Here is a 26,697-nt window from a genome sequence, read left to right as displayed (position 1 = left end):
ATATGAGCTGGTCCAGATCCGCACGCTAGCAGTGTTACTCTATAACTGAAAAACCCTGAAGCCAACGTCGCCTTTCGACTGTTTATGGCCTGCCTTCGTCGCAGTCTTTTGTCTATGCGCTGTCGATGGCTTCAATGCTTTAGAAAGCTAAAAAGACCAGATGTAGAGTTTTCTTAAAGGCAGTGACCTTCAACAAAAATGAATAATAATTTGAAGTTTTGCAAAATGAAGAATATGAAGTGAAGAAACGAAGAAAATGAAGAGTAGAAGTTTTAGAAAATATACATGTATAATTGTTACATTACAAGAGTTTAGTCATTGTAATAAAATTGGTCGTTTAACTTCAATAATTAAAATAATTAAATATCAGTTAACTTTTAAAAATTAAATGGAATTGTTTGTTAAAATGTATTTAGATGTATTTGAAGCAGTGCAGAGATATGAAGAGATAAATATTTATTAAAACTTTTTGATAGTTTACGTAGAAGCATCTGATCCATAGTTGAAAAACAACATCGATCCAATAATCCATAAAAAACTGAAGACAGTTCCTTGACAGGTCTTACTTCAGCCATTTTTCTTCCCTCTGTCACTTAGGTCGCTTTTTATTTTTCCTTCTTCCGCTTATTCTTCCATTTTCGCCAGCGTTCGCGCTTCTTCGCGACACGTCATCGAGAAAATTTAACGACGACAAATGAAGTGGAAAAGGATGCGCCATATTCTTGATTCCCGAATAAACTTTCCTTCATACTTCGTTTAACGTGTCACATAAATTTCCTGTCATCCTGTGAACTGTCCACGATACATTCACAACAAAACATTTTACACAGAGTTTAATATCTCATTCGTGTGTGAAATATCAAAATTGAATTCAAAGAATCGTCAATCATAAAATATTAAATTATATAAGAACATTTATTGAATATTTAATTCAGAAGATATTGCCCAAGGGATAAAGCAATCAAATTTATTTACTTGTATCCTTCGCATTTCTTAAATATGTCAAACATACAAAAAAAAAAGAAAGAATACTTCGCAAAAATGTTTATAAATTTATAAATAACTTTAACAAATTTCAAATTATTTATTACTTAACAAATAAGAGATGAAAGTTTTAATGTAAATTAAAGATTATCAATTTTTAAATAACCATCGCAAAAGAATTGATTACTGTCTTAGTTGGTTGTATCTGTACTAAATACCAATGACCACTTGTTTAATAAGACCGAGCATGGTGTCAAATCATCGCGTGTTTCGCCGCAAAGTACTTTGATGTACGCGGATAATTCATGCGGATCCAATTAGACTTTGAGATCGCTTCGTAATTATTCCGGGTCAATGGTCTAACGTTGGCAGCGGTACGAAGAAGAGAACATCGTAGCAATGCTTTCCAACGGTGGATCGTTGTTGGAATAGGAATCACGTTTGATTTCATGCACGTGTCGTAATCAACATGTCGGGCATTGAGCGAACTTCAATGAATTTTAATATTTAAATGAAAAATACAAGAAATTTTACATGGTTTTGTATATTGTTGTGGTACTGTAAGCAATTGTAATAGACAGAATTGTGTTTCAAACACAATTATACATATATACCGATTTATATTTTTAAACCAAACTGATTTATATTTTAAAACTAAAATAGTTTTCAATAAAATTCACAAATATGGGATTAAACTTGACAACTTAATATTTACTCATCATATCCACATTTAATAATGTAGAAATGTTATTAAATTAGTTTGTAGGTTACAGTATGATAAATACAATATCGTTTGCACTCACACGGAAACGAATACAATATCCCGTTTCGCGTATTTATTTCTCACTACTTTTACGACACGACAACACAACGATCTTCACACGACCACGATAAATTCAACTCTGACAGCATTTACCATGCTCATTTTTCCTTTAACATACCTTGGTAACACTCACAACACTCCTTGACAACATTAACATATCTTAACAACGCTAATAAACAATTACCCCTCACGCCACGTCCTTCCCTGATGTCACACTATCCCACAATAATATTTATGAATACACAATCAAGCTCAAAAGAAAATAAAAATAAAACGCAGAAATTCACTTAACCTCTCCCAATATCTTCTCACTTCATAAATCTTTCACAAAATGAAACGTAACCCTATCTCAACCCGCGAATCGCAAAATGCTCCCATCTTTCACGCGAGCCTTATGGAATGATTAGCTGCAACACAGCTATCGTTGGAACCCTTACACGCAAGAAAACTTGCAATAGGTATACTTCGGTAAAACCTGCCACGATAAAAACTGTCAGGGGACGAAAACAAAATTCGATCTCGCGGGCAAGAATACTCGCGGTCTCTGTGGCGTGCACGTTGATTATTCCCTGGAGTTTTTCATCTGCTGAACGTATGCGCATATTTTGCTTACGAGTGTAAAAAGCTCCCCTGCCGCACCTTATACAGGCGTGCATGACTTACTGTTAAATTAGAATACCAACACAGCGTGTTCTCCCTCCTTCTTTTTTCATGTTTTGCCTTTTTCTCTACTCTCCTTCTTTCTCAATAAAAAGAAGTATCAGACTATTTTTGGATAAAAGTACTATATAATATACATCTAGTATGTATATTCATTGAAGAAGAAATAACAATTGAGGGGTTTACAGGTTAAAATGGATAAGTCCATATGTATAATTTTATCAATTTTTCTACTTTTTGTTTTATGGAATTAATCAGTTTGGTAAATGGGCGACTCAGTTGTTAAATATAAGACGAATGAATCTTGATTAGCGAATCCACGTGCACACATTAAATACGTACTTTGTAGTTAACCGAAAGAAAGAATGATTAACGGAAACGCAAGATGAATAACCTCACACATATCAATCGGTATTGCAGATCACTACGTTGGTGAAGAGAGAGAGAGAACGTTTTGCAAGAGTATAACGTGTATATATTGAATAACGAGTTCTATTTCGTGGCTAGAATATCCGTCGGTACATACGAATGGGTCGATGAATGCAATGCGCGAAATACCTGTTTGCTAATGCATCAGTAATTGGTACGGTCCTGCACAGGCACGTGTGCGCGATTCGCGAAACGAGCCTCAATAAATCGGACCTTAATGAAAAAAAACACGACGACAGATGGAATTTCTGTTCGAAAATAACCCTACGATGAATTGTACGATTATTAGAGGATAAATGCGACTACAGAGTAAGCCGATTATTTTTCGAATGGACGATTTGAAAATAGTAGCGTGTCGTGATGTTGTTTTATTCTATGGTTGGAATGCTGAATCAATAGAAGAAGACTTGAAGATCTATATAATTTTATTCATCTAAGTAAAAGAAATAAATGATGACTTTTGTAGTTTGTTATTTTAATGTGGAATATGGAAACATTTCAATTCTATTTTTGTATATTTCTCTCGATAACTCTTTTGTGTAACTCTTAATTTTGATGAAAGTAATTATCGTTGATATTATAATCATGAAACTAAAGACTCTGCTTGTACTTCACATATGAAGTATCTGATAATTCAGTAAACTAAGAGGAGATGCAATCTTTGAAGGAGCGTTTTGATAAAAACTATTTAGGAAATGTTTAGGACTCACGAACAAAATCTGATTTTGAAATGTTCTATATTCCTTTTCTAAACATCAGAAAATACTCTAATTTGCTTCCAATATTAAATCCATATTAAAATGTTATTTTGTAACGTTAATCGTTGTAACTTTATCTGCTTCGGCATAAATAAAACAACTTTATATATTATAAAATGCTAAATCGATGTTAAAAAGTAAGTTCAGAAAGTACTTCATATCGAAACAAATAATAATTTTAATATTTTGTAATCCAGACGTATAAAATTGCTTTTTGTATTTAGCCGTAATGAAATCACAATAAAATTATGTATTATCCGAAATCAAGTTATAACCCGAACTGTATGCCACATATACGAAATCTCGAAAAAGTAGAAACAGTATCAACAAGGAGAATAGACTAAAAGTTTTGAGATTATTTCATTTAGATTTCTTTCAACATTTCGTTTTCATTCAACGAATTCCGTTAATTAACTCGGCACATCGTGTCCTATATTTACATTTATATTAAACGTATTGTATTTTAAGGTATAGCAATGTAATGAGGATTGTTTGCATAATAGGAAACCTGTATTTGCATCGAGTTGCGTCGAGCAATCACGATTCGAGTTGCCTACGATCATCCTCCCCTTTATCCACCTTTATTGCTCTTCATTCCTGATTCCAAAACACAATTCTACACTTCCTTTTCAATTTTATTATTATGTTATTAGACTGCAGATGTTTATGCACTTATAGGAAATGTAAAAATACAAAAATATTCAGAATGCAGCTAAAATACATAAATACATAAAATGTTTAAAATAAATTACTCCTTATAGCATCTAATCTAATCTTCTGGAAATTATTAAAAAATAATTAGTGAAATATATAAGAAAGGAATATTTAAATTTTCATTAAAAGGAAGAAAAGATATTTAAGTGAAAAAGACATAAGTCTAATAATTAATTTTGGATAAATATAACTATTGTTATTTTCTCATTTTCGAGACAAGAGTTTAAAAAGTCCAAAATTCTTTCCCATCAGAAGCATGATTTGAAAATTTCAAGTGATAACATGTGTATGTTCATAAAAATATTAACTTGCATAAACATTCGCAGTTTATATATTACTTAACTTTTCCATTCCACTCTCCACGATCTCTTTAATATTGTACCGCTTTTTTAATTCTATCTCCGAACTCTTTTGATACTTTAAATTGAAATAAAATTACAATTCTCGACATGGTGCACGTTGAGGTTGAGTTGAATTTTTGCAATGGTGTTCTCAATTACGGCAGACCGTTTTATCTAGTATCGAAGCGTGAGCTATGTTTCAGAAAAAATATCCCGGAAAAGATCGGCGTGTCGTCAAAAAATGGAAGCGGTATGATCGGCGTATAAAATTCGACGGGGAAATAGAATGCGCAACTAAATAAAAAGAGCGTCCAGCCGCGAGTACGTGAAACACTCCACCGATTACTCGAATTGATTGCCGCTGTGAACAGTCGATTTTTCATCTCGCGCGTGAAATGGAAAATCGTTGGGGAAGCTGCTAGAAACAAAACTTTTAAACACTGTCTTATGGTTCTGTAATTTATCTTTGCAGTGCCTTAAGCGGTGCCTTTGCGGTGTTACAATGAGAGAAAAGGAACATTAGAAATGTAGTTACATTCGAAACTTCGTTTTACTTTCGGCCAATGTTTCAACGTTATTTCCAGCTGGAATATATTTTTATTATATTTATACGTTTTCACTACATATTTATATATTATTATATATTTTTATTTTATTATATTTATATATTTATTTAAGTGGCTGTTGAACAACAATTCGTAGCGATTGGTCCTTTATTAATACACCCTTTAATCTGTTTACGTGCTTTATAGAAAAATATTTTTTTATTTAAAAGTACACAAAATTCTAAATCGACTTTTGACAATCAAAAAGTAATAAGAATAATAAAAATCATATTATACGTGTATTATTAGAAATAATTCTGTATTCGTGTGATTCAAAAAGTGAGAAAATATTAACTGAAATATTTATTACTGAAGAAGCTTGTTTTTCTTATTTTCTATTTATATCACTATTTCTTTTTTGAGTGAATCTATCGTTGCACGTGTCACGTAAAATAACAAAAAAAAAAAGAAATTTAAGATGAAAGATAAAAAAAAGAAACTTTATTTTTCTCTAACACTTGGTTTACAATTTACTTCCGAGCTCTAGGTGTGACTTTTCAAGACTGACTTTGACAACTCGACTTCCGATCGGATTCGATTATTTTTCTTTTGTCACCCCTCAATATCCCCACTATCCTCGAGTTTGTTAGGCGCCCGCGACTGTTGCCACGCACGCCTTCTCGAACATTCGTCGGAAGGACCGTTTTGACCGGATATTGATGGTTCATTAGGCACTTCGCTTGGGTGATATACATTGTTGCCGAGTGTCGCTACATCTTTATCTCCGGTTTTGAATTGAGCCGGTCGTGACACACGCAACTTACATAACTAATTTGTATATTCGCGTGTAATTGATCAAGCCTGACAGCAAGAAAGCTGCAAGCACAGCTTAATGTATCGATCTAATACAGATACATCAAGTTATTACTTTAAGGTATAAAATACGATAAATATTGCATTAACCTGTAAAACACCTTTATTTTTCACTCACAGATAACACACTCATGATTAATATGCAATTAGACTACTGTAAACATTTGCATTCGTACATTCGTTATCTGTCGTAGTTTTCTTTATTTTTTCAGTGAGTATGTGTAACGTGTCGAGGGTAGTACGAACCTCTAGGACTGTTCATGCTTGGCACTTTTGCAATTCCTACATTAATTTAATGGAATGGATAAAATGTACCAATTAATACACGTCATCTGGATACATTATGAAACTTAATCAGTCGTGTTAAATTAAGATAACATTTTTATGAAAATGCTTCTATGTTTAAATGTTTAGTGCTGAATTGCACGTTTTACACAAGTTTGTTGTAAATCTTAATTATGATGAAAAATTTAGTCCGACACTTATAGATTTGACAATTGTAGATTTTTTTTTACTGTTAATTCTTCTTACTTATTAATTGACCTGTCATATTTTTCCTATGTAATCATCAAATAATCAAAGTAAGGAGAATTCATTTAAGGTACTGTCTCTCTCCATAATTCATCAGTAGATTTTTAATCAAAAAAATCAACACTTTTCGTACAATAATCACACTAATCCATCAATTAACAAACACAACACTGTTACTTGCCGAAAAATGTTCTACTGTCTCTAGCCCGAAACTTGCGTGGAAACGAAGAAAAACAAAACTTGGTCAAACCAAATGACAAACATCATAACGATGCTCATTTTTTCGTGTTAACCGGTGATCCCAGGCCCAGCCGGTGCTATAAATTCGCCGACGATGCGAGCAGTCGGTCGTTACCGCAGCGACAATGTTACGCGACGAGTGCCATTAAAAGCGTTCGCGGTTGAATCCGTAGTTAGTTCTCAACCCAGTTAGAAAGAAAGAGGGAAGAAGAAAATAGAGTAAAAGCAGAGATGCCAGTCCCCGTTTCTTTCCTGTATCGCGTGCACAATGAAAATAACTTGGCATTACAAGCGACGGCTCGTTATACGCGACGCGGTACGCTCGATGCCCGAGCGGATTTCTTCGGGTCGAACGAACGACGTGGCTCGTTAAAGGCAGTGCCGGTATCATTATTCTGGAATTTTCCACAGAAACGCACCGGCTGAGATAGCTGACTACTCTATGTATCGTCAAGAGTGTCGTTAGTGGCCAGTGGTTAGATATGGACCTGTTTTCGAAAAGGTTCGGAACTCCATGCTTCATGACGTGCCATCGAGATTAGAAAATTGGCCCTCCAATCTTCTTTTGTAAAATTTCTCCTCTACTATGTAAAAATAGTCGCAGTGTTTGTTTCTTGGAAGAAGCGGAAAAAGGAGTTTTTCTAGAGCACGTGCCTTTGACGATTATCGAAGAATTCTCTTTAGGATGATTATAATACTCTCCTAAAGGAGTTTAATGGGGTTTGGAAATTGGGATAGTGAAAATTACATTTCTTAGAATTTTTCAGGATATTATGTGATGATTTTTTGGGTATCTTGTAATTTGACTGATTACTGTTTTCGTTTATGAGTTTAGGATTTTTAAGTTAAAAGATAGAACGTTGGAAATTGCGTTTCTCGTTATTTTCTGTGAATTTTGTTAAGGATATTCTATGGTGAGTTTCTGGATACTTTTTGATTTGACTGATTAATGTTTTCATCTATTATAAATATATCAATTTCTATTTTTGTTTATCGTGAATGACGCGCACATACACCGTGCAACATACTAGCTCTATTTATTTGTTTTATACAAGAAATAATGCGCTTTTAATTTCTTTGGGGAAATTACATCTTACGGTAGTGGTTTTCATTATTCAAAGAGCTTCCGAGATATTTTCCCCTGACGAGTGTTGCTGTTTCACAACCTACTTTAGACACATCAACCTGCTATCACGTTATTATTTACTTACTTTTTATAACTTCTTAATTTTCAGATTCATACTTTGACTAGTCAGCTTCCTTTTATGTAATGATTGGTTACTGTATATTATCTTCTCACCATCATTCAATGTTACATTGTTTTGTTTGTATATGTAACACTTTTGACCAATACGTGTCCTCAACTTTACGATTGTGTCGAGTCTGTCAAAAACAACCAATCAGATCCGCATTTCTTCCATGAAGATTTCTTTCCATTTCTGTACTATTCATTCGAGTAATAAATCTTTGAATCATACTTGTGTCAAAAATGTCTAAATGTCTAAGTAAAAATGATCTTCAGACAATTTTGAGAATGTTAAGGTGTTTAAATAATATTGTGAAATAACGAAAGTATCTGTAAAAATATGATAGCATCACTTCGGTGCAAAGTTTAAAATATACATATATGTATGTTTATATTGCAGCAAAAAAGTAGAAATAAAATAAATACTATAAGCAAATTCATTCACAAATTTTCTCATCCGATTTATTCAAGATTATTTTCGTCAATTAATTTGTATACTTACAGAAGAGTCATACTGTACAATTAAAAAATGAAAGCTAACTAAATATGTATTTGTTTTCCTCATTAAATATTATAACGAACTTTTTGTTTTCAATATCTTATATACCTTTGCACATCATATGTGCATTATGTTCACGTTTACATTTCAAATTTCCTATAAATACACAAATATTTGTAATATAATGATCTCGGAGCGAATGAAACAGGCATTAAGGAAACAAAGCGTTTCTATATAACGTACTCGAAAATTGGTGAATTTCAAGTGTTATAGGTTAGCATTGGCGGTACCTCCGAATGGAATACGACCGATCATTATTCACTTGCCAACGGTCCAAACAATGGCTATTAAGCAAGTCCTTTCGTTCAGACTGACTGGCCATTAAGTACAGAAACGAGCCATCCGGAGTGAAAAGCCATCAGAAGAACTTCCCGCGAGTAGGCAGCTCCGCGTCAATCGTCCTCAAGCTTTTTGGGTCAATCGACGCTACTGACATGGACTTCCGACTTGTTCGTGAATGTTCTGTTGTTTGCTCATCAGGCTTTGCCATATTTAATCTTTCATGTCCTGCTGCGACTATCTTTCACAAAATTTATCTTTCTTTTATATGATTTTCCCTTTTTTTATCTTGTACCCTTTTTTCTTGAAAGAAAATTTGTTCAAACTTCGTAAAAATGTTGTGATACATAGAACATTGTTTGAATTGGAGTTTCATCTATATATGTAATTTTTAGTATTATATTGTGTCAATGTTTAAATTGATAGATTTATTAATAGTAAATGAATGTATGTATTAATAGTAAATGTTAGCTCTGTACAAGATGAAACGACATAAATAATGTTTATTTTAAAGTTCCCACTAATTATATGTATATATTGTTTCTCACAAAAATTCTGCTTCGCGTATGTGTTTTATCCTATCTGAAAGTATTCTGAAATATCAATACAGTATTTTAACTTCTGTTATTATTATCTAATTTTAACAGAAGTAATCATTTCAGATAAAAAAGAATTACACGATCACCAAACTGGATCGAAAAATGCTTGGTAAAAAATGACAAAAGTTCATAAAATAGCAAGTAAACGAATAAATTTTTTCGTGTCAAATAATGCGAATTAATGCGTCTCAGATGGGAAATTGCTTGTAAAAATCGGTGAATGGTGGACCCGAGACAGTGTTTGTTCGCGGTTCAAATTAAATTGGTTGCTTCCGTCATTCGGTTGTTTTCATTCGTGCATTAAAAATACACGGTGATTTATTACGTAACGGCGAACAGTTTTCCAGGGCGAACCGGTTTCATAAAAGATCACAGAGAACATGACGTTCCGCGCAAAACAAATGTTCCGCTCCATTTGTCGCACATGGAAAATATCGGAATTCGTCTCAAATATTCCCAATGAGCGTGTTATAACGTTCGACTATCGATTTCGTACTCTGCAAATAACCTATCAAATATATGTATACAGGAAATTGAGTTCAAAAATTTGTCTGGGATTTATATACATTAAATAATCGCTAATACTGTTATGTTAATGTGTTCATTAGTAAATTTACTAATACAATACAGTGGTTGTAATATGTAGAAATTGATTTTAATTTGTCTTATATTATAAAATAAATTATTCTAAAGTTGATGAACGAGGAAGGAATAATATTTATAATAATTAATTTATATTGCTGGATATTGGAAAGGGTTAATAATAATTGTTTCCGTAATTGTTTCGTAATTTCACAAATTTTATTTAATTAAATGATTAAATGATAAAGAACGTTCGATATTGCTTTGCGTTGTAATGACGATAAATATGTGAAAGATGGAAATTGAGAATTAAAAACTTTAATTGATCGAAGGATCACTTTGTAATTAAAAGGATTCAAAAGCTGAAGGACGAATTAATTAGTACAAATTATTTTAGTGTATATAATAATACGTATTTATCAATTGCAAATGATAATTAATTCACAAATTCTAAATTCATTTTCTCCTTTCTAATAGAATAATGACCTCCAAAATATAGCTTTCCTAAAAGTACCTCTATTATATCACAAAAAATTACATTTTAAAACCTTGAAATAACACTACAATAATCACAAATATTCTGACATGAATTTAAAGTTACATAAACTTTTTTATTAAAAAGAACGTGCGTTAACATTATCGTAATAATTAACATATTCATAGGAGAACAATCAGACTTACCACACGTGTAGACAACTTTCAAATACGTTCTGCTTTCCGGACTGCAAGGCTCACCGAACGTCGAACTGTTTGCCACCACCGAGCAGCGACGTTTCCCATGGCACAAATTCATCACGGTTTCCGTCGCGTACGATGCCATACAAGCTGTAACCAGGCAGAATTGATCTATTCAGTACGTTCGCTCGTAGCTTCATAGACGAGAAAAAAAGAGCTAGTTTCCCAGCTTACCAGAAATTGCGCGGATCGTTCGTCGAATGAAAACTGAATACCGGATTAAAGGTCGACTGTGACTACTTCAGAGCGCTTAATGGAAATGTCAACTTCATCAATCTACGGTTAATAATCCGACGCTTGACATGAATCCTGCATAACGCTCATATGAATATAAAGCACCATTTTACTCTCTTTTGTTCACTTTAAACCGGATTTCTCAATTGTTTTAGTTCTTTTTCAAATGGTTTTAGTTTTCTTTTTTTTCAAATTATTTTAGTTCTTTTTCAAATTCTTTTTGTTCCGAGAGCATGTATCATGCGTGTCGTTTGTTATTTTAGTAAACGAAAAGAAATCCTAAACCAAATCAGAAAAACAGACATTTATGTATCAATCATGAAATATCATCATTTTTGGAGAAATTAAGTTCCAATTTAGCTAACTTTCCCCTCTGAAATCTCGAAGTGTGTCAGAGTCAAAAGTCACTTCTGCATGTCACCGTCACGGTAGGTACCTTTGTGAGAACGACATGATAGAGCAGGACGATGTGTCACATGGCCAAGAAACACGCAGATTGAAACGATATCGCGAGTGACAGTATCGTAGATGACCATTCGGGAAACGACCATTACATGTAGTTCATTGTTACGTTTGGGCGAAGTTGAAGAACAAGGAAGGAAACCTTTGAATTGGTTACGATATTGGCAGGAGCCAACCGTAGGAGAAGTTCAATTGATTCGAGAATTTATTTGATAAGGAACGTTCATAGGGATGTTCGTTTTGAATCTAGTTTAATCCTAGAAGCTTCAATAAAAGTCCTTGTCAGAGAAATATCATGGAATGGAAATTAAATTTCTAGTTACTGGTGTTTTAGTTATAAAGTTTCTTGTTTCGTTAAAGTATTAATTAATGTATTATGATTGTAATTTCTGATGATAAAAATGATAATTTCATCTATTTATTCTTGACGTTTAGTACACTCACTGATGATTATTAGGCTCTCATTATGTAAAAGATTGATGATTGATGAGAAAGATTGATGACTGATGAGAAAGGTTGATGGTTCTACATTGGAATATGTTAAATTACGACTGGAAAATTAAAATCGCAATAATCAGAAACATTCGTAGAAGCATTCGTAGACTAACGAGGTCACGAAGGGCCAAAATCAGCGTATCAGATAAAAAAAAACTTTTACAGGGAATGATCCGTAGCCAATGGCATTTCAGTGTTTTCAGAGCTGTTATCCTCACGAGGATGCCGTCTGGACATCGTCACAAAAGGGCTGGTAGCGACCCGACCTCTGCTCCATTTTCTCGTAAAGTCCGCCACGAATTGCGGCACTTTGAATCGATTCGTCCGGCTATTGAATGTAAATGTGCAGTTTCATGGATCTTTATTTTAACGTCATGTTCCATGTAAAGTAACTTCATGAAAGGAAAGGACATCTGTTTCTTAGATTTTTAGGAACTTAGAATTTTAGAAATATATCTACGTTTCTGCAGGAAATGTTAAATTCAATAACTGTATTATATTTATGTCGATAACACAAGAGTTTATCAATACTTAATTCTAGTTTCTTGTTACAAAATATCAGTATTTAAATATACGATCAGATTTTTTTAATTTTTTCGTTATTAAAATTTTTAAGATTAAATATACATGTAGCTATAGTATAATATTTAATAGTTATATTATTTTTACGATTATTTTATTTATCTTTTGTATAGGTATATATTTAATCCGAAATTAGATGAAATTATCTTTATGTGAGAAAATGACATAACACTGTAGAACATAACATTTTGTCGAGACTTTCGGTTTGGTGCGAGGCAAGGGTAACACGTGGACGGGGAGCTCTGTAGAAAAAGTGAAGTGTGAGGGGAAAAAGGAAAGGAAAGCGGGAAGTGACACGAAGAGAGGAAAATAAAGTGTGAACATACGAGGAGGAAATAAGGAAAAGTGAAAAGAAGACAAAACAAAGGAGATTTACAAGTAAGAAAAACCAAAAAAAAGAAGAGGTTAGGCAGGCAGAAGCGAAGCAGAAAGTTGGGCAAACAAACAACAGATGGCGGCAGTCAGAGGAAGGCCAAGAAACACGGGCAAGGCGGGAGACAAAGAAGAGTCCAAAAACACACTAGAAAGGTACAGTTGGACGGAAAAAGAGATAACAACCAGGGGGGAAGGAAGGGAGGGAATGACGGAAAGAGTGGAGAAAATGAAAAGAGGATTAGAAGCTATGGTAAAAGAAATAAAAGGAATGTTCGAAAAACAGCTGGAGGAGTTAATGAGGGCAATAAAAGAGGAGATAAAAAGGGAAATGAAAGAGGAAAGAGAAAGAAGAGAGAGGGAGAGAGCCAGAGAGAGAGAAGAGAGAGAGACAGAGAAAAAGAACAGTGGGAAAAGGAAAGGAAGGAATTAGTAAACAGGATCAGAAGAATCGAGGAGGAGCGGGAAGGGAAGAGGGGGAGAAAAGGAGAAATAACATGGTGATTAAGGGGGTGGACTGGAAGGAAGGAAACAAAGAAGAAGCCGTAAAGGAGTTCGTAAGGAATAAAATGGGAATAGAGACAGAGGTAGAAAAGGCACACACGATAAGAGTGGGAGAAAGGACGACGATAATGGTGGCAACGATGAAGTCAAGAGAGGAGAAGATAAGAATAATGAAAGGAAAAAGCAGACTGGTAAAGGGAGTATATATAGATGACGACCTCCCGAGGAAAGAGAGGGAAATACAGCAGCAGATAAGAAGGGAAGCAAGAACAAGAAGGGAAAAGCGAGAACACGTAAAGACAGGCTACATGAAACTAAAGGTGGGAAACAGATGGTACAGATGGAATGAAAAGGAAGAGAGACTGATTGAGGAAAGAAAGAGAGGGGAAGAAAAGTGAAATAAGGGGAAAAGGGGGTGGGGAATACAGGGGGAATGAAAATGTGCTTTTGGAATGTAACAGGAGTAATAGGTGTGGGAGTACTTAAAGACATTTGACGTAATCGAAAAAGTGAAATACAGACTACCCAAAGAATTTGAATGGAAATGTAGGGCAGTAAGGAGAATAAGGAAGAAAGGAAGAGCAAAAGGGGGTATAATAACCGGTATAAAAAAGGAACTGAAAGAACTGGAATACAAAGAAATAATTGACAATATGGTGGAAAGGAAAATAGCATATAAGGATAAGACATTCAGGATAATAGTGGTCTATAATCAAGACACAAAAGGAACATGGAAAGAGATGGAGGAAAGAGTAGACGGAAGAGAAGAGGAAGTGATGATCGTCGGCGGAGACTGGAACGTGAGAACGGGAGAAGAGGGAGGGCAGGTAAACGAGGACCTAGGGAAAGAAAGAAGCAGGCGATCAAAAGACAAGAAAATAAACGCGGGAGGAAGAACACTGCTTAGGTACCTGGAAGAGAGAGGCTGGACGATAATAAACGGCAGGGATGAAGAAGGAGAGGAGTGGACCTATATTGGGGAGAGAGGAAACTCAGTAATAGATTATGTGATTGGAAACCAGGAGGCGACAGAAGAAATAATTGACATGAAGGTCGGAAAAAGAACAGAGTCGGACCATATGCCACTAGAAGTAGAAATAGGGGGGCCAGAACTACAAAAAAAAAAACGAAGAAAGGGAAGAAGAAGAGAAGGAGAGAAGGGAGTGGACAAACGAAAGCATGGAAAAGTATCTGGAAAGCATGGAGGAATGCAAAGATTGGACCTATGAGGGGAGAACAGTAGAGGAACTGTGGGCAGAAATCAAAAACAAGGTAAACAAAGCAATACCAATGAAGAGAGTAAAGATAAGAAAATGGGGCATGGGAGAGAAAGTGTGGTATGACAAGGAGTGGAAAGAGAGGAAAAGAGAGGTGAGAAGGAAGATGACAAAGTTCAGGAAAGGAAAATGCAGCAGAGAAGAACTAATGGAGGAGAAAAAGGCATTCAAACAGTGGTGCAAAGAAAGAAAGGAAAGACACGAAGAAGAGAAAATGGAGAAGATCAGGAAGATTAAAACAGAACAAGAGGCATGGAAGTACATAAACAAGTACAGAAGAAGAAGAGAGGGCATAGATGAAGAAATAAGCGAAGAAGAGTGGAAGAATCACTTTATGGAGATTCTAGAAGGAAAAGAGCACAAAGAGGACAGAAAAACAGGGGAACAGAGAGAGGAGGAGGAAATAAGAAAGGAGAGGGAAGACAATATAGAGAAGGAAGAGGTGATATACCAACTAAGAAAACTGAAGGAGAAGAAGGCAACGGGGAAGGACGGGCTAGAAAATGAGGTATGGAAGTATGCACCGAAGGAAGTATGGGAGTTATTAAGGAAAATCTGGAATGGAGAAGGGATACCGGAAGATTGGAAAAAAGGTGTAGTATGTCCGATATACAAGAAGGGTGACAAGAGAGTAGCGAAGAGCTACAGAGGAGTAACGTTAATGGACACAGCATATAAGATCTATGCAGGATACTGGACGAACGGCTAAAGGCAGAGATTGAAACCAAACTGGAAGAGAGCCAATTCGGATTCAGAAAAGGAAGAGGAGTAACCGACGCAGTGTTTGTGATAAGTCACATCATTGACAAACAGTTGAGTAGAGAAAGAGGGAAGCTGTTTGCCTGTTTTGCGGACTTAAGAGCGGCGTTCGACAGGCTAAACAGAGAGAAACTGGAGGAGAAAATGAAAAAGATGGGGGTTAGCGAAAATCTAACCAGAAGAATTAAAGGACTATACACAGAAACGAAGAATGTGGTGAGAGTCAAGAACCGTAACACAGAAGCCTTTTGGACAGTGAGGGGAGTCAGATAAGGGTGCCCGCTGAGCCCGACGTTATTTAACATCTACGTGGCAGGGCTGGAAGATGAACTAAGGAAAGGGCAAGCCGGGGGCATAGTGATAGGAGGAAGAAAGGTATGGTCACTGACGTACGCAGATGATATTGTGTTGATGGCGGATAGAGAAGAGGAGCTAAAGGAGATGCTAAGGAGACTCAAGAAATTTTTAAAAGAAGCAGAATTGAAGCTAAACACAGAAAAGACAAAAATAGTAATATTTGAAAAAAGAAGGAACAAAAGGAGACAAGGAAGATGGAATTGGGGAGAGCTAGAAGTGGAGGAGATAAGATACCTAGGGTACATACTACAGAAAAACGGCTGCGATGAGAAGCACATACAAGACAGGAAAAGGAGAGCGATGATAGCAATGAAGAAAACATGGAGCGTGGGAGAAAGAATATTCAAACAGGACTACAAGAGGTGAATGAAGATGTTTGAAGCATTAGTAGAGAGCGTGGCACTGTTTGGAGCAGAGGTATGGGGTTGGAACATGGAAGAAAGGCTGGATAGGATAAAAAGAGGGTACGTAAAATGGATCTTAGGTTTAGACAGGACAACACCAAACTACATAGTGACAGAAGAGTGCAAGATAGAAGAAATCAAGGTAAAAGCATTAAAAAGAGCAGCAGGGTATGAGGAAAGAACTCTAAAATTGGAAAAGGAGCTGATAAAAGAGTACATAAAGGAAAGAGAGAGAAACTGGGGAAATGGCCAGGAAGGGAAAAGAGCAAGAAAGAGAAAGAATGAACTAGAAGAGGTGAGAAACGGAGGGACACAGAGGGAAGCAGGAGGAGAGCAAGAAAGTTGGACAGGAGACCAAATTGTAGAAGAAAGAAGGAAGAGAGAAACAGAAGAGAGGAGGAAAAGGATAGGGGAATCCAAATACAACAGATACTACAGGAACATAACCAAAGATGAGATGCCAAAGTACTTGGAAGGGAGGATGAAGTGGAAGGACAGGAAAATTATAGCCAGATTCAGGTGTGGAAACGAGACCAAAGCGAAGGAACATTGGAAAGAGGAGGGAGAAAAAAGGTGCAGATTATGTGGAAGGGAAGAAGAGGACCTGAGACATGTAATAGAAGAATGTGAAATAACAGGAGGAGCAAAAGACATGGAAAAAATATTGAATGAGACTGGGGAAGGACTAATGGACTTAAGAGCAATAATAGAGAAAAGAAGGGCAAAGGCAATACAAGACGGGGTGGAATGACAGGAAGGTAGCGCAGCAAGGAGGCAAAAAAAAGACCAAAGTGGCAATAATGTGTAATCATAAGTTGAAATAGTTTGTAGGCATAAGTTGCAATAGATTGTAGGCATTAGTTTTAGATTAGAGGTAAGAATATGCTAGGTGCAATAAAAGAAATGTAAGATTTGTAAAATCGAAAGTTCGTCCAAAGCCGAGAGGTACGGACTAAAAAAAAATAAATAATAATAACATTTTGTCCTAACTATTATTGAAACACTTAAATACAAGGTAAGATTAAAGAATAATATTTTCATTAAGATAAAGGAAATTAGAGAATATTGGTATTGCTATAAAACTTATCAAAAACCAGAATTGCTCTTTGAGATTCATAAGCTGCTATTATATCGTATATCTTCTATGCTCTTGCTTCAACGGCACGGTCATGAATGTTTACGCTCGCGTAAACATTTAATGACCCGACTAACTTTCGAATATCTTTTTGGTCGTTATTTTCTTTGAGGGCTTTTATGGTTCCGAGAACGATATTTAGTAGAATTATTAAGATGCTAACTTGTACCTAAGAGCGTTTTTAAATCTTTTCCACAGCTAAAAGCTAGACGTTGATGATCAAAATTTCAGTTTCACGCAAACTTTTTATAATTTATGTGAAACAAAACTGAAGTTTAGATTTCCTGGTATCAAGAAATCAAGAGTAATTAATTGATACTTCCATCTAGAAGAATATTGTTAAAGTTAGAATTACCAAGCTAAACTTAAAATTAGAAAAGTTTTTAAAGTAATAATGAAGTATTTTTATAGAAACCCATGATTATTATGCGCCACGTTACCATAGCTTAAATGTACTATTGTATTTTAACAAATTTTATTTCCGAACAGGCTACGTATGTATAGGAATTTTCAAACGAAAGGACACTTGATTTCATGAATAAAAAATAGAGAGGTAGATTTTTAGTATTTTATGCAATATAAAAAAAATGTCCGTTGTGACCTAGTTGCTAGAATATCTGGCTCTCATAGTATATTAAATACAACAATAATATTTAGAATTTTATTTATAAAACGAACTTTTAGAACAATAAAAAAATCTACTCACTTTCTTCTTTCACGTCGTGGGGCTGAGGACACTGAAGGGATTCGTACTCCGTTCTGCCGAACGATGCGCTGAAAATGGCAACCCTTTGTCCAGGGTGGCAGACAAGATTGATGACGTCATTCTCGCAGGCAACTTTACTTCTGAACTCGTCTGGAACATAAAGGAACTTTTTAATAAATTCACCGCTCCACTGTTGCTTTTTATTGTCATGTTAAACGTAATTACAAGTTCAAAATATGACAAAATACAATTTTGTTGTACGAGTATGAATGCTAATGTGATTAGAAAATTGCAGTCTTCGAACTTCAAAACTTCTAGATTTTCGTATCTCAAGTTGACAAAATCTTTTTATTCATTTATTCTTTTTTTTTTTTTGTTACACTTTGGTATTTTGTCATTTATCTCAAGTAGTAGAAACATTTTCTACTATTTTGCAAATTGAATTTTTTGCAAATTGTGTCATTGTTTATAAAAAAAGAAGTAAAATATACATAATTCCACTTTTTCACTTGCTAGTGGATGAGAGAATGTAACATTAATATTTTAATACCGTTTCATTCCAAAGAGTTTGTACTATTTCTCCTATTATATTTAGTTTTCACGAAAGAACATGACGTAACTTAACCGTTACATTTTTCGAAACATTTTTTCGAAAAATAATGTTTGTTTTTTTTGGTCATAAATATATTGTCCATGTTTATTGGAAAACTGTCTAACATTTTAAATGTATTCATATTTTTTTATTGCCATTCAAAATATTCTGCAAAATTTATTTATACTATGCTATATCGTGAACAAATTCATAGCTATTTCTAACTAACTCAAACGACAACTAGTTTTATGACGTCGAAATCTAGTAAAATCTAGGAAATAAGATCTATCTATCTATATTTATACAATGTGATGAAATACTTGACTTTCATCGGTTTATTAACATTCCAATAAAAATGTCTTCGCTATTAAACAACAAACCATATCTAACTTTTATTTCAATATATTTCACTATATCACTTGATATAAAATACATTGATATCGGAATAAAAATTTCTTCGTTATTAAAAAATAAACCATATTCAATTTTTATTTTAATATGTGTGCTTTTCTATACCATTCAATAAAAATTGACACTGCAATAAAAAAAAATTCGTTTGCTCTGACACTCGAAATGTGTTAATTTCATTCTTGACTGATTTTACGAGCTCGCTATATCGTGGCCTGGTCTATACGTACCCGTTGACAATCGCATAAACAAGTCGGATGGAAACGGTTTTTGCCAGAGATACGGGTTTCGATAAAACCTGCTTCGTCTCGTTACGGTTCGTGGCATCTGCGAATTTCAACGAACCCAACCAGATCAGGTGCTCTACCATAGCACGTTTTTGTGGTTGCAATCATAGCGTACTCCCTAGCTTTGCAACCTTATTGGTGTAACGAACACCACATTCCCAGGATTTTCACTTGTTCTTGCGGAAGGTCAACGCACTTCTCGTGCATTTTCTTGAATTTTACGAATGTTTACATGAGGGGTTCAATAGAGAAGCAACATAAATATCCAATTTTTTTTTTAAGAGTTAGGTAAATTTAGAAAACGAAGCACAAGATATTTGGATCATTAAGAACCCATAATGACCAAATTAGTAAATTGGAACGTAAAAAATTAATGCATAAAAAATGATGATTCGAAACGCTATTTTTAAATATTTCTTCCAGAATTTGTGATTATTTATGCTATCTCTTTCTGGTAAGCGAATGTACGAAATTAAGTAATTTTTTAAATATTTACGAGATATTAAATGTTAATTATGGAAACATGAATTTGCAAATGCACGTCAACGTATCCTGATTCTGATCAATTATTTCAATTCAATGTCATAATATGTTAAAGAAAATCAACAAAAATTTATAGAATAAAGAAATGAGCAAATATACAAATAACTAAATATAAATTTCAAATTCAGTTAGAAATTTGTAGTCTCTTGGATAGTGAACTAATTATACGTTGATAATACTACTTTAAGGTAGTGTACTTCATCAATAGTAATCTGGAAAGTTAAGAATCAGATTGATCTGACGATAATATTTATGGTATCGATTATCAAGAATGAAATTCTTACGGAAAGAAATCTCATTCTAGTCATAAATACGTGACTATACCTACATCTTAAGGACTAGAATTTCTGTCGACGAAGATACATCGCCAGTGAATCAATTTATAGGTGTATATTTATAGGTATAATGTCTGGATAATTGGGATTCTAAGGTATTAATTTCAAATGTTATGGTATTGCTATTATACTGACAATGAGAAGTTTCTGGAAGCCATTCTATGAATTGTTAAATTAAATTCATTGGATATTGATTACGACAGAAATGATTACGTTTGTTATAATTAGATTATAATAACACAAGTCATAAATGATTTGTATCAATCTGATTTTCCAATTTTATATTTTATTTTGAAGATCATAAGTGTGATTGTCGTAATGAATAATAGCAGCTGACAGTATAAATTGTTCAGGAGAAAATCGAACAACTGTCAATAAAGAAGATAAACTATAGCCATAATCTGAAGATATGGTGCAGGTACTCGGCATGGATTTCGATAAACTGCGTAATTGAATCGTAAATAAAATGATTATCTTCGATATTAAAACCATGCACTTCGTTTCCCTACATGCAAAAAATTTGTGGCAAATTATGCATTCGAATGTTAACTACTTGTTACGTAGTCTGTGTACAGCCTAATATTATTCATTTATGTGCGCGTACACAATGTGTATTATAAAGATATTTATGAAAATATAATTTGGAGAAAATTCAAGAAATAATTAAAATTCACTCCTATATAAAAGTCAGTATCAAAATCTACGAGAAAAATTATATATTGTAGTTATTTACATTTTATGCGAGAAAAATTACATATCTTTATATTTTTTATATCATATAATATAACAAAATTCTTGGAATGCAACATAATGTTAAGTTATTTTCAAAAGGAATAACTTTCCATGCTATAGATATTTGTATAAAATTCAAATAAAACTTTTTGGTAGAATTATTTTAAACCTTAAACCCCAACAGGAATAAAGAAACAACAATTTTCAATGAATAATTGAAACGCCTAGTGTAACTCGGTGCATAATATAATTATCTGCCTGAAGGCGTGGTTTCTCCAGAAGTCACGTTTAAAGCGACCTTTAAAAGTACGAATCTCTCGCGCGGGAAACGAACCGCTCTTTTAAAGTCGCCGAGTGTACTTACACGTCTGAGACAAAGTGTCGTAACCCTACTTCATTGAGCCGTCATTTACGCCGCCTCTTTTTCGCGGCTTTTCAAACTTTTCAAACATTTGCGGTTACAGAAACGCCTTTTCTGGATTTCAAGAAAAATTACGAGAATGCGGGAGGGAAACGACCTCCGGTTCGTTTCCAGCGATTCTTTATTAACGGAAGTGTATGTGAAACGAGCGTAAGAGGCAATTCGGGGAAGTTTCGCAGTGAATGTGGAATATTTGAAAGAAATATTTGGTTAACAGGAGGTGGAATACACTTGGGCGGAAAGAAGAAATAAGGGTGGAATTGTATATAAATTTTGTACGAATAAAAAGATTCTTGTTAAGGAGATATGATATTCAATCGTTCTTTCCTTTTTTATTATTATTAATCCTTAGAGTGCTATGGACGCATATATGCGTCTGGCGAAAGCCATCGGTGTGGACTAAGAACGCATATATGCGTTTGTCAATTTTTCCGAGTACCTACGCAGAAGTAATACTGTTACGTTTGTGTGAGATAAATATAAATACATTTCAATGTTAATGCCGCGTTCGAAGAAACTGTCTTTTTTTTTTATTTAATACTTTGCATTCACAATTTGTCCAATTTGGACATTTGGTAGAATTGAAACTGTCTTTGAGAGAATATTGGTCTACGGACGAACTGTTGAAAAGCAATATTTTCCGCAAAATAATAGCACGAGATTGATACATGGTATTATTACAAATGTTGCTCTTTAACGATAACAATACAGTAAATGACGATCCTTTAGCAAAAATACGACTAATAATCGCACAACTGAATTATTAACTTGTGTTATATTTACTAAATTTAGTTTTCTAGTTTATTGTTTTCTAGTTTACTACCCAAACTCTAGTTTATTGTAAATTTCAATGTTTACAATAAATAATTAATACTAAAAAATAACGCTCTTGAATCATTTAATCTCGTGCAAAAGAATTACTATAACTTATTACGATTTGCGCTTTGAATAGTCAATCGACAGAGTTCAGTATAGCGAAAAAGCATTCAGTCCACAGTAATTGTCAGCGCTGGCCGCGCGCCGTCCGTACGGACCGCATAGGGCCCGAGTATTCAGCACTCTAAGGGTTAAAAAAAAAGGATATCTTAGAAAAATGATACTAAGTATATTCAGAAAAATTGAGAATCATTATATCTGATAATATCACATGGCGATGCGGTTTTTAAACCATTTCTATTTTATGATTGTTGTACCATAACAAATTTCATCGCCATTGTAAATATTGTATATCTAAATATTTAAAAATTAACAGCAAATCAGGTTTTTACCATTGATGAAGCTAAGTATAAGATGAAATGCTCAAAAATCCAAATTTGCTTACCAGTAATGAAACGTTTTTTAGTCGATACACAGGAAAGACTTAATAATTACACCATCAATCAAACAATTGAAGTCAAACTAAGAACTACAAACCGAACTATTTCCAAGCATCAAACTGATTTTCCGTTCTTAATGACGATTGGAAACTTGCAACAAATAGCCTCTTGGACGAGAAAAGGTTACAAAGTAACTCGTCAAGTATGTAACGAGGCTCGTCAAAGGACAAAGTTATACAATGGTTTGTAAAATAAGGTAAGAAGACATCGGAACTCCCTTATCGAACTATCTTTCGAGCTAAATGTCCAGATTGAAGATTTAATTGGCAAGAAAAAGACGAGAAAAAGGCGTCATACTATAGTTGCAAGACGTAATTCCTTCGAGTACTGGAAGCGACGATAGACTTAGCACAAAGCATTTTTAGCAAGCAACTGCCTCTTCGATCGACCCAGTTTTGATGGCATCTAAAGTTTTCGTGTGTGTTGTTACGAACATCTATAGTTACGATTCTCTTTTCAAATCTCCAAAGATTGCGTTAACAGGAACAAAATGGAGAATGTGCGTACTGTGTTTGAAGGGGCGAATCCAATGTAACTACGATTAATCTCGTTTCCAATAAAGTCAAGTACCAAAAAAAATATAGTACCAAATATTTTCGTGTAAAACTACGTTTTTGGGAAAATAGAGATTGGATGTTTTTAGTAACGAATAAGCCCATTAAGCAGTGAAATAATACGTAAAAAATATTATCGTACAGTAACAAATTTGAAAATTCAAGGATATAAAAATCCGAAAATTTAGATTTGAAAATTTCTGAGCTTGACAATTTGAAAATAAATGACTGTATTAAGCCTTAATTGAAAGATATGAAGATAGGGATGGATTTCCATATAACTTTTTGTAGAAGTAAAAAGTTCTTGGAAACAGACGATATAATTTCAATTGTATTTGGTTTGATATTTTATTTCTCTCTAATTATTATTAAAGAATATTATCCCCTGTTGTAAGTATTATCACTTATGGAACACCCTGTACAAGAATTAATTGTACCGTTTCAATTAGTTATTAAATGATTGTCACAAATGAAGCGTGTGTTAATTTAACAGATACAAATTCACTGGCATTACCACGAAAGAAAATGAAAGAGAATATACACAATGCAAGCCGTAATTCAAACGTAATGAATCAAGAAGACGGATACACGTTACACGTGTCACATTGTGTGCTAAAACCAAGCGATGCCTCACGTGTCGGCCGCAAATCTATGCGACGACACACGTGCTACTTATTGCGCTAAAACGTCATTAGCTAAACGTGCTTCATTTGACTAATTCATTTTTCTTTGTAGTTGAGTCGAGGATGTTACGTAATTTAAATACGCACAGCGGGGATTTGTTCAATAATTGATGAACTTCAGCTTCAGATTGGGTGTTTAAGATTGGATAATGTGCACCCAGATGAATATTTCAAGCGAGAAATTATCATCCTCGGTTGTTCAATTCAGCAATAGTCAGAAACGCCTCGAAAAGTCTAACCAAGGTAGGCCAATACAGAAATATCATACTCACAATGGACGATGGAACGGCGGCATCATACATCGATATGGACCTGAATTTCGTATTCCAGAACATGTACTTAGAGGAAGTAGAAATCATTTCCAAAAGGAAAATAAAGACGGAAGTCAGGTCGAGTCTACACATAGAAAGACTGTTAGAAACTCTCAAAAAACACAATAATTATGATAAAGAAGAAACAAACTTTATCTTAAAACAATTTGATGGAACACAGAAAGCCACAGATTGGATATCAGAGTGTGAAACGGAGTGCGAAAAATTAAAAATCCAGAATGAGGAGAAGAAAATCAAGTGCTTGAAGATGTATTTGGAAAAAATTGCACTAGAATGGTATCAAACACACGTACGTTGAAGAATAAAGAATACAACTGGGAAGATTGGAAAACTTCATTTCTAAAAGTTTTAGCAACAAGGGTTGGTCTACAGCACGATCGCCTGATTTCCAAAATATGCCATGATATATTCTATGCACAGGGTATGCATATAAATGATAGCGTATAAATGTTATAATTTTTCAAACCTGGAAAATTCAGTGCTACTATTATATGTATTCTTCTATTATTTTTTCATTCTCCTTTTACACTTATGTTGAGGCGAAATTATCAAATATTTTATATAAAATAAGTTATTCTAATAAATTGTATAACAATAATTACATTTAATTAATATTTCAATACAATTTTGAAAATACTTACAGTAAAAGAAAGAATTTTATGTAAGTGAAACCAAAATACTATGAAATAGCGTATCTGTGAAATAAAACCTTATAAGACGTCAAATTAATCTACTTGTGGTTTGAAGTTCCAAAATTAATCAGTATCGCACGTAATCAACGAAATATGTCTATTCGTAGATATTCTAGTAATTTACAAAACCTAGTATAATATGTATATGTTTATATTGCTGCAATTTTACTATCTTAAACTAAAAATAATTCATTGAAGTTTTGCTTTGACACCAAATTTAATTTAAGTAAATGAATTGCCGCTTTGCTGGATACAAATTAATAAAGCTTCTTCCAGGAAACGGCGAGGTTGTTTGGAATTGAAAATCCTTATTCAGGTAAGAATTCAGGTAAGAACCTCTACATCCATTTAACACTTGGACAGATTTAAGAGACGCCGAAATCAAGTGCTAGCGAAAAGAAATACTCGTCGAATAAACTATCCAAGGGTCTATTAAATAAATTCAATCGATATCAGGATTGAACCTAAATCTTCCCCTCAACAAAGAGGAACACTCTAAAAGAAGTTCTTAAGGTTATTCCTTATGTCCTTCTCGATTTACGTCACTCAATAAATTAGCTTAGGGCCTCACTTTTGATTCAAGCCATGATTGAAATAGGATAAATGCCAATTATACTTACGATCCAATTTAATTTTAATTTTCTGAACAATAATTATTGTTGTTAGTATTGAGGGCTTTTTATCGATTTTTGTATTTGTTTACTTTGTCAAAAAAGCATTTACAGAAAGTAAAATTTACGTATACAATTTTGATAAATGTAAGCGGTAGAAACATTGTGAATGGTTAAATTAAATGGCTAAATCTTTCAAAATGCTTTTTTTTATTTTTGTAAATATTCAAGACATTGTCTCAGCATATAAAATAAGAATTACCAGTGCCAATCGTAATTGATAACCTCAGCGACTTGTCAGAAACACATAACGCATATTCACAAAGAAATTGGAGTGTTTTAATTATGCTTGTCAGAGCGTTTCGGTCAGCAACGCGAAGAAGGATATTTTATATTGGAGCTAGTGTTCATTGTTTTAATGGATTTACTGTATAACTTGTTCCACGGAAAAAACGTGACTGTATGGAGAGAAAGAGAGAATAAGAGAACGAGAGAAGGAAATGAAAGAAAGAGTATAGACCATGGTATGGTATACGTGTAGAATACGGTGCACAGTGTATATCGAAGTCGTATTGACCCCGCGAAATCAATAATGATTAGTTGCCACTGGTGTGAACAGCTAGTATCGAAAGTTGCCAGTGTAAAAATTGATTGTAAGCAATTTTATCAGAGAGGCAGAGAAAAAATGGCAAACGAAAACTAATACTGTATTTTCAAATCATTGTTAGATACGTAACTATGTATTGCCAGTGTTCGTGATAAGTCACATCATTGACAAGCAGCTGAGTAGAGAAAGAGGGAAGTTGTTTGCCTGTTTTGCGGACTTAAGAGCGGCGTTTGACAGACTAAACAGAGAGAAACTGGAAGAGAAAATGAAAAAGATGGGGGTTAGTAAAAACCTAACAAGAAGAATTAAAGAACTGTACAGTGAAACGAAAAGCGTGGT

General features: G+C 34.1%; 3 protein-coding genes across 13 annotated transcripts in view; 2 read left to right on the top strand and 1 right to left on the bottom strand.

Moving 5' to 3' along the window:
• LOC122565710 (protein eva-1) overlaps window positions 1-26,697 on the bottom strand; it is a 328,494-nt gene that overhangs the window by 79,764 nt on the left and 222,033 nt on the right. For all 11 annotated transcript variants that reach the window (XM_043722242.1, XM_043722330.1, XM_043722160.1 and 8 more), the window contains 2 exons: window positions 18,186-18,335; window positions 10,845-10,988 (listed from right to left, as the gene is read on the bottom strand). In XM_043722242.1, the coding sequence (XP_043578177.1) occupies window positions 10,845-10,988; window positions 18,186-18,335 (294 nt within the window). The remainder of the gene's footprint in view (window positions 1-10,844; window positions 10,989-18,185; window positions 18,336-26,697) is intronic.
• Window positions 14,186-14,809, top strand: LOC122566127. Its single transcript, XM_043722948.1, has one exon. It carries the CDS (start codon window positions 14,201-14,203, stop codon window positions 14,774-14,776), a length of 576 nt encoding a protein of 191 aa, XP_043578883.1. The 5' UTR covers window positions 14,186-14,200; the 3' UTR covers window positions 14,777-14,809.
• LOC122566168 lies at window positions 24,390-24,746 on the top strand. Its single transcript, XM_043723070.1, has one exon. It carries the CDS (start codon window positions 24,390-24,392, stop codon window positions 24,744-24,746), a length of 357 nt encoding a protein of 118 aa, XP_043579005.1.

The sequence above is a fragment of the Bombus pyrosoma genome, linkage group LG1, assembly GCF_014825855.1.
Source record: "Bombus pyrosoma isolate SC7728 linkage group LG1, ASM1482585v1, whole genome shotgun sequence".
NCBI classification, from domain to species: Eukaryota; Metazoa; Arthropoda; class Insecta; order Hymenoptera; family Apidae; genus Bombus; species Bombus pyrosoma.
Note: the sequence above shows the minus strand (reverse complement) of the source record. Positions and strands in the feature narration are given on the sequence as shown.

Excerpts from the sequence above, each read along its gene's own strand:
- LOC122566127 (XM_043722948.1), top strand. The coding sequence starts at position 14,201 with ATGGTGGAAAGGAAAATAGCATATAAGGATAAGACATTCAGGATAATA.
- LOC122566168 (XM_043723070.1), top strand. The coding sequence starts at position 24,390 with ATGGACGATGGAACGGCGGCATCATACATCGATATGGACCTGAATTTC.